Below are 12,735 nucleotides of genomic sequence, written 5' to 3'. Positions count from 1 at the left end.
CAAGCTCACACCAAGACACAAGAGAAACTTGTCCGTGAACTACTCTTTGCAGATGATGCCGCTTTAGTTGCCCATTCAGAGCCAGCTCTTCAGCGCTTGACGTCCTGCTTTGCGGAAACTGCCAAAATGTTTGGCCTGGAAGTCAGCCTGAAGAAAACTGAGGTCCTCCATCAGCCAGCTCCCCACCATGACTACCAGCCCCCCCACATCTCCATCGGGCACACAAAACTCAAAACGGTCAACCAGTTTACCTATCTCGGCTGCACCATTTCATCAGATGCAAGGATCGACAATGAGATAGACAACAGACTCGCCAAGGCAAATAGCGCCTTTGGAAGACTACACAAAAGAGTCTGGAAAAACAACCAACTGAAAAACCTCACAAAGATAAGCGTATACAGAGCCGTTGTCATACCCACACTCCTGTTGGGCTCCGAATCATGGGTCCTCTACCGGCACCACCTACGGCTCCTAGAACGCTTCCACCAGCGTTGTCTCCGCTCCATCCTCAACATCCATTGGAGCGCTCACACCCCTAACGTCGAGGTACTCGAGATGGCAGAGGTCGACAGCATCGAGTCCACGCTGCTGAAGATCCAGCTGCGCTGGATGGGTCACGTCTCCAGAATGGAGGACCATCGCCTTCCCAAGATCGTATTATATGGCGAGCTCTCCACTGGCCACCGTGACAGAGGTGCACCAAAGAAAAGGTACAAGGACTGCCTAAAGAAATCTCTTGGTGCCTGCCACATTGACCACCGCCAGTGGGCTGATAACGCCTCAAACCGTGCATCTTGGCGCCTCACAGTTTGGCGGGCAGCAGCCTCCTTTGAAGAAGACCGCAGAGCCCACCTCACTGACAAAAGGCAAAGGAGGAAAAACCCAACACCCAACCCCAACCAACCAATTTTCCCTTGCAACCGCTGCAATCGTGTCTGCCTGTCCCGCATCGGACTGGTCAGCCACAAACGAGCCTGCAGCTGACGTGGACTTTTTTACCCCCTCCATAAATCTTCGTCCGCGAAGCCAAGCCAAAGACAAAGAAGCTTCTGCACCTTTTTCTACTTTTTTTTCTTGATTGTAGGTTGTTCTTGTTTTTGCTTTTGTTTTACTCTGTTTATATTTCTTTGCTCACATTTCTCTCTCGCTTACATATCTTTTTCTTGAGTACTGTTTACAGTTATCAATAAGTGGAAATTCTGCTTTGGGCTGAAGGAAAAAGAATCTCAGGGTTGTAGGTGATGACATGTATGTGCTGACAATAAATTTGAATGTAAACGAGAATATTTTATTTTGGAAGGTGTGTGTGTTTGTTTTCTCCATTTTCACAAGTTTAAAAGGAGTAACTTATTGAAGCAAAATCAATCAAGGGACGCATTGTTTAGACAGCATCAGGAATGTTGCAAAAGAGAGTAATAGCTTAAACTATTAAAGTTGTTGGAACAGGGAATTAAAACTGCAAACTCATTAAATGGATATAGTTTTGTGTGTGATTTTGTGTAACAGAGCCATTTTAATATCACATTTAGAAATTGAGAATTAAAAGACGTGAAATGGTGAATGGCTTTGTGCATTTTTTCATGGAGAGCTAAGCAGATACATTTTGACCTTTCACTGAGGTTTAATCTTGTTGTGTAGTTTGTTTTATCATGATAATATTGTAAAATGAGTTGAACTGTCTCAATCCAGTTTCCAGGTTAAAATAAATCTGAGCTAAAGGTATTCTATTTTCTACTGTTTACTTGTTACAATGAACAGAAAATTTGTAGTTGAATCCTAAAATTTGAAGTGGAATTGGTTGGGTGGATTGGGATGTACGTGAGTTTCATTTTTTTGGGAGGGTGCAGTTGGATGGTTGGGGTAACCCTATCTGGAATTTATTCTTTTTTTTTGGTCAAACAATAATCATGGCTTTTATTAGCAGAAACTCATGGAACAATAATGAATGACAATGGGTGCATATGCAGTTATACCTAAGGGGAGAGTCCTTAACAATAGAGATAATGCACAGCCAATGTTAGTACCGCAAGGCTCGCCAGAGGGGAGATAGGTAGCTTGGCAGACATTCACCACAGTAACAAATCTCAAACTCTTCATGAACTACAGTCAATGGCGAGCCTTCTTCATGATTGCATTGACATGAAGGCCCCAAGATAGATCTTCAGAGATGTTGACACCCAGGAATTTGAAGTCCTTAACCTTTTCCACTGCTGACCCCTTAAAAAAAATTTTTTTTTTTCACACTATAAACCATATTGACCAAGATACAGACAGACATTTTTTCTCTTGAATATATACAGTGTCATTTTCTCCCCCTTTTCCCCCCTCCCCTCCCTCCCTCACCCCCTTTCCCATTTATTTGAAGTTCAATCTATAAGATACATTAAACCCATTAAACAATGTTGTCGCTTAATAAAAATAAACAAGAAATTTTACTGAGTCAGTTCTTTTCGTTGTCTTCTCCTTCTGTCATTTTAGGTGGTGGAAGTCCACGGTAGGATTTCTCTATTGTGTTTCATGTATGGCTCCCATATTTGTTCGAATATTGTGATGTTATTTCTTAAATTATATGTTATTTTTTCTAATGGAATACATTTATTCATTTCTATGTACCATTGTTGTATTCTCAAGTTGTCTTCTAATTTCCAGGTTGACATAATACATTTTTTGCTAAAGCTAGGGCTATCGTAACAAATCTTTTTTGTGCTCCATCCGAATCGAGTCCAAATTCTTTATTTCTTATATTTCTTAGGAGGAAGATCTCTGGGTTTTTTGGTATATTGCTTTTTGTGATTTTATTTAATATCTGGTTTAGATCTTCCCAAAATTTTTTTCACTTTCTCACATGTCCAAATTGCATGAATTGTTGTTCCCATTTCCTTTTTACAGTGAAAACATCTGTCAGATACTGTTGGGTCCCATTTATTTAACTTTTGAGGTGTGATGTATAGCCTGTGTATCCAGTTATATTGTATCATGCATAACCTCGTGTTTATTGTATTTCTCATAGTTCCGGATCATAGCTTTTCCCATGTTTCATTCTTTATCTTTATGTTTAGATCTTGTTCCCATTTTTATTTAGATTTACCGTTTGTTTCCTCATTCTCCTTTTCTTGCAGTTTGATGTACATGTTTGTTACAAATTTTTTAATTATCATTGTGTCTGTAATCACATATTCAAAATTGCTTCCTTCTGGTAACCTCAGACTGTTTCCCAATTTGTCCTTCAAGTAGGTTTTCAGTTGGTGGTATGCAAACATTGCATCGTGAGTTATATTATATTTATCCTTCATTTGTTCAAAGGATAATAATTTATTTCTCAAAAAACAATTTTCTATTCTTTTGATCCCTTTTCTCTCCCATTCTCTGAAGGAAAGGTTATCTGTTGTGAAAGGGATTAATTGATTTTGCGTCAATATTAGTTTTGGTAGTTGGTAATTTGTTTTATTCCTTTCTACGTGAATCTTCTTCCAGATGTTGAGCAGATGATGCAATACCGGTGAATTCCTACATTGCACCAATTTTCCATCCCATTTATATAGTATATGTTCAGGTATCTTCTCCCCTATTTTATCTAGTTCTAATCTGGTCCAATCTGGTTTTTCCCTTGTTTGATAAAAATCTGATAGGTATCTTAATTGTGCAGCTCTATAATAATTTTTAAAGTTTGGTAGTTGTAAGCCTCCTTGTTTGTACCATTCTGTTAATTTATCTAGTGCTATCCTCGGTTTCCCCCCTTTCCATAAGAATTTCCTTATTATTTTCTTTAGCTCCTTGAAGAATTTCTCTGTTAGGAGAATTGGTAATGACTGAAATAGGTATTGTATCCTTGGGAAAATGTTCATTTTAATACAGTTTATCCTTCCTATCAGTGTTAGTCATAAGTCTTTCCAATGCTCTAAGTCGTCTTGTAATTTTTTCATTAATGGATGATAATTTAGTTTATATAGATGGTCGAGATTTTTATTTAGTTGTATAACTAGGTATCGCATTGCTTGTGTTTGCCATCTAAATGGTGATTCTTTCTTAAACTTTGTGAAATCCGCATTATTCATTGGCATTGCTTCACTTTTATTTGCGTTGATCTTGTACCCCGACACTTCTCCATATTCCTTTAATTTCCTATGTAATTCTTTTATTGATATTTCTGGTTCTGTTAAGTATATTATAACGTCATCTGCAAATAGACTGATTTTATATTCCTTCTCTTTTATTTTTATCCCTCTTATTTTATTTTCTGTTCTTATCAGTTTTGCTAGTGGTTCTATAGCTAATGCGAACAGTGAGGGAGATAGTGGACATCCCTGCCTTGTTGATCTGCTTAAGTTAAATTGTTTTGATATATATCCATTTACTGTCACTTTCGCCAATGGCCCCTTATATAATGCTTTAATCCAATTAATATATTTCTCTGGTAGGCTGAATTTTTGTATTACTTTGAATAAATAATTCCATTCTACTCTGTCAAAGGCCTTCTCTGCATCTAAAGCAACCGCTACTGTTGGAGTTTTATTTCCTTCTACTGCATGAATTAAGTTAATAAATTTACAGATATTGTCCGCTATTCATCGTTTTTAAATAAATCCAGTTTGGTCTAGATTTACTACTTTTGGTACATAGTCGGCCAATCTGTTTGCTCATCGTTTAGCTATTATCTTGTAATCTGTGTTAAATAGAGATATTGGTCTATATGATGCTGGTGCTAGTGGATCTTTCCCTGTCTTTGGTATTACTGTAATTATTGCTGTTTTGCATGAATCTGGTATGTTTTGTGTTTTTATCAATCTGGTTGATTACTTCCAGGAGGGGAGGAATTAATAAGTCTTTAAATGTTTTATAGAATTCTATTGGGAGTCCATCCTCTCCTGGTGTTTTATTGTTCGGTAGTTTTTTTAATATCTCGTGTAATTCTTCTATTTCAAATGGTTTTATTAATTTAATTTGCTCCTCTGTTTGTAATTTCGGTAGTTCAATTTTAGTTAGAAATTCATCTATTTTGTCTTCTTTCCCTTCGTTTTCAGTTTGATATAGTTGTTCGTAGAATTCCCTGAAGTTTTCATTGATCTCCGTTGGATTATATTTAATTTGTTTGACCTTTTTCCTTAATGCCAATACCATTCTTTTAGTTTGTTCTGTCTTAAGCTGCCACGCTAGAATTTTGTGCATTTATTCTCCTAGCTCATAATATTTTTGTTTTGTCTTCATTAACACTAGTCACAGGCCTCCAGCCTGAGAAGTAATTGTCCACGCCACTCACTGGCTTCTCCCACACAGCCAATGTTTTTGAATATTTTAATATGTGATTTCGCATCCAAAGTACAGAGAACCTATGGATAGATGTTAAAATTCTCAAAGATACACTACACTTAAAATCACCAATGCCTGAAGAGGGCGCACAAAATAAGTGAACCGGTGCGGACTTGAAAGGCCAACATGGCCTGTTTCCGCTCCGTAAATGGTTATATGGTTATATGTTCTTCTCCTCCTTATATGTTTGTAGTGTTTCATTTTATTTTTTTTGTCTGCCAATTCTCTTCTTTTAGTTGTATCTTCCTTTATTGCTAATTCTTTTTCTGTATTTGTTATTTCCCTTTCCAACTGTTCTGTTTCCCGATTATTTGCCCTCTGATGAACGCTTTCATTGCGTCCCATAGTATAAACTTATCTTTCACTGATTCCATATTTATTTCAAAGTACATTTTAATTTGTCGTTCAATGAATTCTCTAAAATCCTGTCTTTTAAGTAGCATGGAATTTAATCTCCATCTATACGTTCTTGGTGGGATGTCCTCTAGCTCTATTGCCAATAACAGGGGTGAGTGATCCGATAATAGTCTAGCTTTATATTCCGTTTTCCTAACTCTCCCTTGGATGTGGGCTGATAACAGGAATAGGTCTATCCTTGAGTATGTTTTGTGTCTACCCGAATAATATGAATATTCCTTTTCCTTTGGGTGTTGTTTCCTCCATATATCAAAAAGTTGCATTTCTTGCATCGATTTAATTATAAATTTGGTTACTTTGTTCTTTCTGTTAGTTTTTTTTTCCAGTTTTATCCATGTTTGAGTCCAAATTAAGGTTAAAATCCCCTCCTATTAGTATGTTCCCTTGCGTTTCTGCTATCTTCAAAAAGATATCTTGCATAAATTCTTGATCTTCTTCATTAGGTAAGTATACATTGAGTAAATTCCAAAATTCTGAATATATCTGACATTTTATCATTACATATCTCCCTGCTGGATCTATTATTTCCTCCTATTTTGATTGGTACATTTTTATTGATTAATATAGCTACTCTTCTGGCTTTTGAATTATATGATGCTGCTGTTACATGTCCTATCCAATCTCTCTTTAATTTCTTGTGTTCCACTTCAGTTAGATGTGTTTCTTGTATGAATGCTATATCAATTTTTTCTTTTTTCAGTAAATTTAACAGTTTCTTCCTTTTGATTTGGTTATGTATTCCATTAATATTTAAAGTCATATAGTTCAACATAGTCATTTCATACTTTGTTTATATTTCCTTTCCATTTCCTCATCACCACCTTCCCTTCTTATCCATTTCTGCTTTCTTTTTTTGAACACATTATAAGATAACATTTCTAAAACATAAAATATTTCCACTATTCTCATATCTAAAATTCCTTTAATCCCAATAGTCCCTCCCCTTTCTGAGTTGCCCTTTGTCCCTTGTCAGGCAACCACATCTCCCCTCTCCATTTGGATTTGCGAATCTGCTTGCAAGCGTCAACTGATTTCGCAGAAACTGTTATTCTTCCCCACCCAGCCCCCCCAGAAAAGATTTTAATCTTCATATATTACTTCCTTTCTTCCCTTTCTTTCCCTTCTTAGTTCTTACTTATACTCTATATATAGTTTGTTGTCATTTCTGTTCTTGTTACATCTCTTCATCTCTCTGTCTGTTTTGTAGTTGTTCTGCAAATTTTCGTGCTTCTTCTGGATCCAAGAATAGTTTGCTTTGCTGCTCCGGAATAGCTATTTTAAGTACCGCTGGGTATTTTAACATAAATTTATAACCTTTTTTCCATAGGGTCGTTTTTGCTGCATTAAACTCCTTCCTCTTCTTCAGGAGTTCAAAACTTTTATCTGGAAAGAAAAAAAATTTTTTGACCCTTGTATTCCAGTGGTTTTTTGTCTTCTCTTATTTTTTTCATTGCCTTCTCCAATATATTTTCTCTTGTTGTATATCTTAAGAATTTTACTAGAATGGATCTTGGTTTTTGTTGCGATTGTGGTTTAGGGGCTAATGTTCTGTGTGCCCTTTCTATTTCCATTTCTTCCTGTAATTCTGGTCTCCCTAGGACCCTGGGGATCCATTCTTTTATAAATTCTTTCATATTTTTGCCTTCTTCATCTTCCTTAAGGCCCACTATCTTTATATTGTTTCTTCTATTATAATTTTCCATTATATCTATCTTCTGAGCTAACAGCTCCTGTGTTTCTTTAACTTTTTTATCAGATTCTTCTAATTTCTTTTTTAAGTCATCTACCTCCATTTCTATGGCTGTTTCTCGTTCTTCCACCTTGTCTACTCTTTTTCCTATATCTGTCATGATCATCTCTAATCTATTCACTTTTTCTTCTGTACTTTTTATTCTTCTTTTTATTTCACTGAATTTTTGTGACTGCCATTCTTTTACTGTTTCCATATATTCTTTAAAAAAAAATATATCCATGTACTTGCCCTTCCCTTCATCTTCCATTTCTCTGTGTTCTCCCTCCTCTTCTTCTGAGTCCACTCCAGGATCTGTGTCCTTTACCTCTGTCTCTTCTGGTTTTCTTGTTGGGTTGTTTGTTTTATTTTGTTGGGCATTTTTGGTCTTCTTATTTTTATTAGAAGTGTCTTGGTGTTGGCCTTCTTCCTCTGGGTTGGTCATCTGTTGTTTCTTTGATTTCGTATTTTTATTCTCTTCCTTCTTGTTCCCGTTATTTTCTATGTTTTCCTGTTGAGAATCTTGCTGTCATGTTATACTTGTCTGTTTCAGCTGTGGAGATTTACTCCTCAGCTGGTCCCCCCTCCCGTCGGTGTTGTTTATGTCTTGTGCATCGCGCATGTGCGGCTGCGCACTTTTGTTTGGCTCTGTGAGCCATCTTTGTAGACATGAGTTCGGGGTTTCCACTGACCTCAGGGAGCGGGCTTCTCTCTCCACGGCGGGCTTCCTCGTACTGGTAAGGCCTTCACCTTCCTCTTCCGGCGTCCTTCTTTCTTCTTTTCTTCCCATTGTTTTTGGTTTTTCTTTCTTTGCTGCCATTTTCTCCACACTCACTTTCAATTTGTTATGGTTTCTGTGCTAGTGACTTTGTTTTTTCTCTACCTTTTTACTTTTCTGGAGAGGGCTGGTATTTTCTTACCGGTCACTACTCCATCACGTGACTTCCCCCACCTGGAATTTATTCTTAATGCAGCCGCAAATAACTTCTATTTCTCAGGTACTGCTTGGTCCTGCTAGAAGATGTTGATTTTATTTAAATTCTTGCTGGAATAGGACAAGTAAATGTATAAGAAATACAGTTGGAATGTTGGTGTTGCCATTGTAAGTGAACCTGCTCTTTTTCAGCTCATCTAAAGCAACCTGTTTTTCTTCATAGTTCATGTGGAATGCATGCACCAGTTGAAGAGAAGACTTAACATCAGACCTAATGGTGACAAGCTCTCTAATTTAATGTCCTTGCAATATTAATTATGAATAAAGTTGTCCTTAAACTGGTTAATGATCTAGTATGCTTTAATGTGACACCTTTTGTGTGTATGGATAAACAATTCTGAAGAGTCACAACCTCCTTGATTCCTTTATTGTCATGTAATAATACAGAAAATGTAATATTACACAATTTTCTTCTGGTGCCGTAAGGCAGTAAAAGAGTCACCATTAGTACTACAAGCTGCATCTTTCAATAGGTTTTTATGGATGTGCCTCCAGTGGAACTACAGCCTCTGGAACTGCACAGACCCCTGTTCGATCCATTGGCAACCCATGCTCCAGTTCAAAAGCTCCTACACGATCAGGAAGCCTTCAGTGCCTGAGGCCCTTTAGGAACCCTTTTTGCCATTGGCATCCTTAAGAATCCCCGTTCCGTGTGTCCCTTGGCTGCAAGTCGCTGACTACCTGCAGCCTGTGTAGATCCTTCATTTGCTGAGCACCTCATTGGTCTGTTGCAATGGTCACGGTCCTGTAGGGTTGTCGCCTCTGCATCTTCTGCCTATTTTCCTCGGAGTCTGCAACCCCTCTGGTTGCTGCTGAGCATAGGTACTGCCATTTTGAGCAAAGACCCCAAAAGATTTTAATTAAAAATTGTCAGCCTCTTTAACAGACTATTTCAAGCCTGTATGGCATTAGGACATGGTGGTTGGACCCTGCAGCTCAGTGCTGTGTCTCTGTTCCCTGTCCTCCCACGTCCACACCAGCGGCAGCTCTGCAGTACCATTATTTTGTGTGTAGAATGGTACAGCACAGGATCAGGCCCTTCAGCCCATGATGCCTATACCGAAAATGTACAACTTTTTCTCCGTTCATATGGAATGCATGCTCCAGTTGAAGAGAAAATCTAACATCATACCTACCACATATCTCTCTATTCCCTACCTATTCATGTGCCTGTCCAGAAGCCTCTGAAACTCTGCTATCATATTTGCTTCCACCACAGCTCCTAGCAGCCTAATTCAGATACTCACCACGCTGTTTTTTAAAAAAAAGTCCTGCTCATCTCCTTTAAGGCTTCCCTCCCTTTTTCTTCTCTTTCTCCCACTCACCCCCTCTCCAACTCCTGAAAAGCATGTTCTCCAGAAAGTGACAATTTTACAATGGGATAAAGATTCTGTCTTCCCCATCTATGCTTCTCAGAAGTCTATAACATCTGTCAGGTCTCCCTTCAGCCTCCAATGCTCCAGAGAAAACAACCTCTTACTATAGCTAATACTTCCAATCCAGGCAGTGTCCTAGTAATTCCTTTAAAAAGCTTTCACATCCTTCCTATAATAGAGGTGGCCAGAAATACATACCATACTCCAAGTGTGGCCTAACCAAAGTTTTATGTATATAATATGTTATATATGCAATGTGACTTACTCTTGTACTCAGTGCTCCAACCAGTGACAACGTGTGCCATGTGTCTTTACCACCCTATCTACTTGCTTAGCCCTTTCAAGGAGTGATAGACCTGCGCCTCCCGAGGTTTTAAGAGTTCTGCCATTATCTGTATACTGGCCCCTTACATTTGACCTCCCAAAGTGCAACATCTCCCACTTGTCTGGGTTAAACTTCATCTGTCTTTTCTCTGCTCATATCTAACCTGCTGTTGTATTCTTTGATAGCCCTCTTCACTGCCCATAGCTCCACCAATCTGCCATCCATAAATTTAGTAACCCTCACACCTACGCTTTCAACCAAGTCATTTGTATAAATCAGAAACATCAGGTAAAGGAACACCATTACCTGTGCAACTCCCCTGATCACAGACACCCAGCCAGAATAACACGCTTCTCCAGTATCCTCAGTCTTCTATGGGCAAGTCAAATTAAACCTAAGAATTTTAGCCCTTAACAACTAGTCAAACAATGCATTCTTCATTGCATGCACATATTGATTCTATATGGTCTATTTTAAAAATTGCCATTTTTTTCTATCTCGAGACCATTTTTTAATGTAATAACATGGGACTGCCTATCCTGTTGGGGGATTTATCATCTGGATTTACAGCTCTCAGCCATCCCAAATGGCTACAGATTGAAAAGAGCCTCTAATTTTAAGACTTTTGTGAAAACTTAATAGTGCCAACCAAATGAAGAAACCAGACTGGCAAAAAGGTCTGTGCCCTATCGTGTAAGAGATACTAGATGCCCCAGAACAAAGTTGTGTACTTCATTATAGAATATCAACTACATATATGATGTCATTATGTTACATAATTGATTGGTTTATATATGGTACTCCACAATCTCAGTTCTAAAATACCTACCTATATTTAAAATTTCCTATGTCTAATCCCACTTTATCTCTATAACCTCCTTTAGTCCGCATTATCACTGAACATAAAACAGTACGACGTAGGAATTGGCCCTTCAGTCCGATGCCAAATTATATTAAATCTTGTATTAGTAAATGAAAACAGACTTTTTCCATTGTGGTAAGGTGAAACGAACAAGAGGACATGGTTTCAGAGTGAAAAGTGGAGATTTTTAGGGGTGGGGCAGCCCGCCACCGTGGAGATCGAGCCTGCACATTAGTAAACAGCAGCATTAACACACTGTAACATGTCGCTTAGGACAGTGAACCGGCACAGTTGAATGCTGGAGCACTACAAGACCAGCAGCCCTAAAATGGCGCTGGCCAAGCTGCCCAGCTAGCAGATCAATAACAGGCTGGGGAAGAAGGCGATTCACATGCAAGAATGTTCCCGCCCACTATTGTTATTCATGCAGCTGATATCAGCCAATCAAACAAACGGTGGGAACTCCAACTGTATAAAAGGAGCCTTTCCAGCTTTAATAAATCTGAGTTTAACCTCCCACACTGTGATTGTGTGTGCTTCTTTGTAGCATTCGGTTAGGGGGAACATTATGGAGAAATTCATGCAGAGTGGACAAGCTGCCAGCTGAAGTGGTGAATGTGGGCTTGATTTTGATATGAGCAAAAATTTTGGATTGATGCATGGATGGGAGTGTTATAACCATTTACAGAGCGGAAACAAACCATGTTGGCCTTTCGAGTCCGCACCGGTTCACTATGCAGGGCTATGGTCTGAGTACAAGTCAATGCGTCTATGCAGAATATAATTCAGCATGGACTAGATGGGTTGAAGGGCCTGTTTCTGTGCTGTATTGTTCTCTTCTTCTTGCACTTCACTCCTCACCTTTCATTCATATTCATGTGTCAAATCCTCCCAGGTCTCTGAAGTATTCCAATTTCAACCTCTTGTATAGCCCCATGTTAACCTCTTCACCTGAAATTCTTGTGCTTTTGCTATATCAGTTCTAAGCCCTGCAATTTTCTCTTTTAAGCATTTCTTTAGTTCTTTTTTCTCTCTATTTTACCCTAGGACTTCTATCAAATGTTTGGTCTGCAGCCCACCATTTTAATTATGTCACTGCAATCGGACTGTTGTGGCGGTACTCCATTAGGAAGGCGAACTGGCCCTGCTTGTCACGCACGCAGGCGAAGCCGGCCAAAATGGCACTGTCGGGAGTTTCCTCCCGACCTCGTCACCAGGCTCAGAACCCCACGCTTGACGACCCACGTGATGCCCCGGTGACGTTGGGGCGGGGTTCTCAGCCAGGTCCGGGCTGGGAGTATAAGACCAGCCAGGCAGCCTGCTATAAATCAGTTTTGCTCACTGAACTCAACCCGTCTGGTTGTGTGATCCTTCAGTTAGTAGTGTAGCAGCTGCTACAATTGGTGACCCCGACAGGTTCAAACGTCTGAACCTGACATGAACGACCCTTCGATCAACGCTATAAGCCATCAAGCTTCCTGACTTCTGGGTTCAGGAGCCGGAGACCTTGTTCAGCCACGCAGAGGCTCAGTTTCACCTCCACCAGATTTCATTGGATTTGACCAAGTTTTACCATGTGGTCGCCGCCCTGGACCAGGCCACCGCCAAACGAGTGCTACACCTCGTTCAGCATCCACTTGTGGAAGATAAGTACGGGACCATCAAACGGGTGCTCACCGACTCCCTCGACCTCCGGGCGCGTGCCGCTGGGATGCTGCGCCTCAA

At 39.3% G+C, this 12,735-nt stretch overlaps 1 protein-coding gene across 7 annotated transcripts in view; it reads left to right on the top strand.

The window, feature by feature from the left end:
* pdik1l (PDLIM1 interacting kinase 1 like) overlaps window positions 1-8,733 on the top strand; it is a 39,240-nt gene extending 30,507 nt beyond the window's left edge. For all 7 annotated transcript variants that reach the window (XM_069895373.1, XM_069895379.1, XM_069895378.1 and 4 more), the window contains one exon: window positions 8,611-8,733. In XM_069895373.1, coding sequence (XP_069751474.1) covers window positions 8,611-8,650 — 40 coding nt within the window. In that variant the 3' untranslated portion in view covers window positions 8,651-8,733. The remainder of the gene's footprint in view (window positions 1-8,610) is intronic.
* The last annotated feature ends 4,002 nt before the right edge of the window (window positions 8,734-12,735 follow it).

This window comes from Narcine bancroftii, chromosome 8 (genome assembly GCF_036971445.1).
Source record: "Narcine bancroftii isolate sNarBan1 chromosome 8, sNarBan1.hap1, whole genome shotgun sequence".
In the NCBI taxonomy this organism is placed as follows: domain Eukaryota; kingdom Metazoa; phylum Chordata; class Chondrichthyes; order Torpediniformes; family Narcinidae; genus Narcine; species Narcine bancroftii.
The sequence above is the reverse complement of the archived record's forward strand: the minus strand, read 5'-3'. Positions and strand labels throughout refer to the sequence as shown.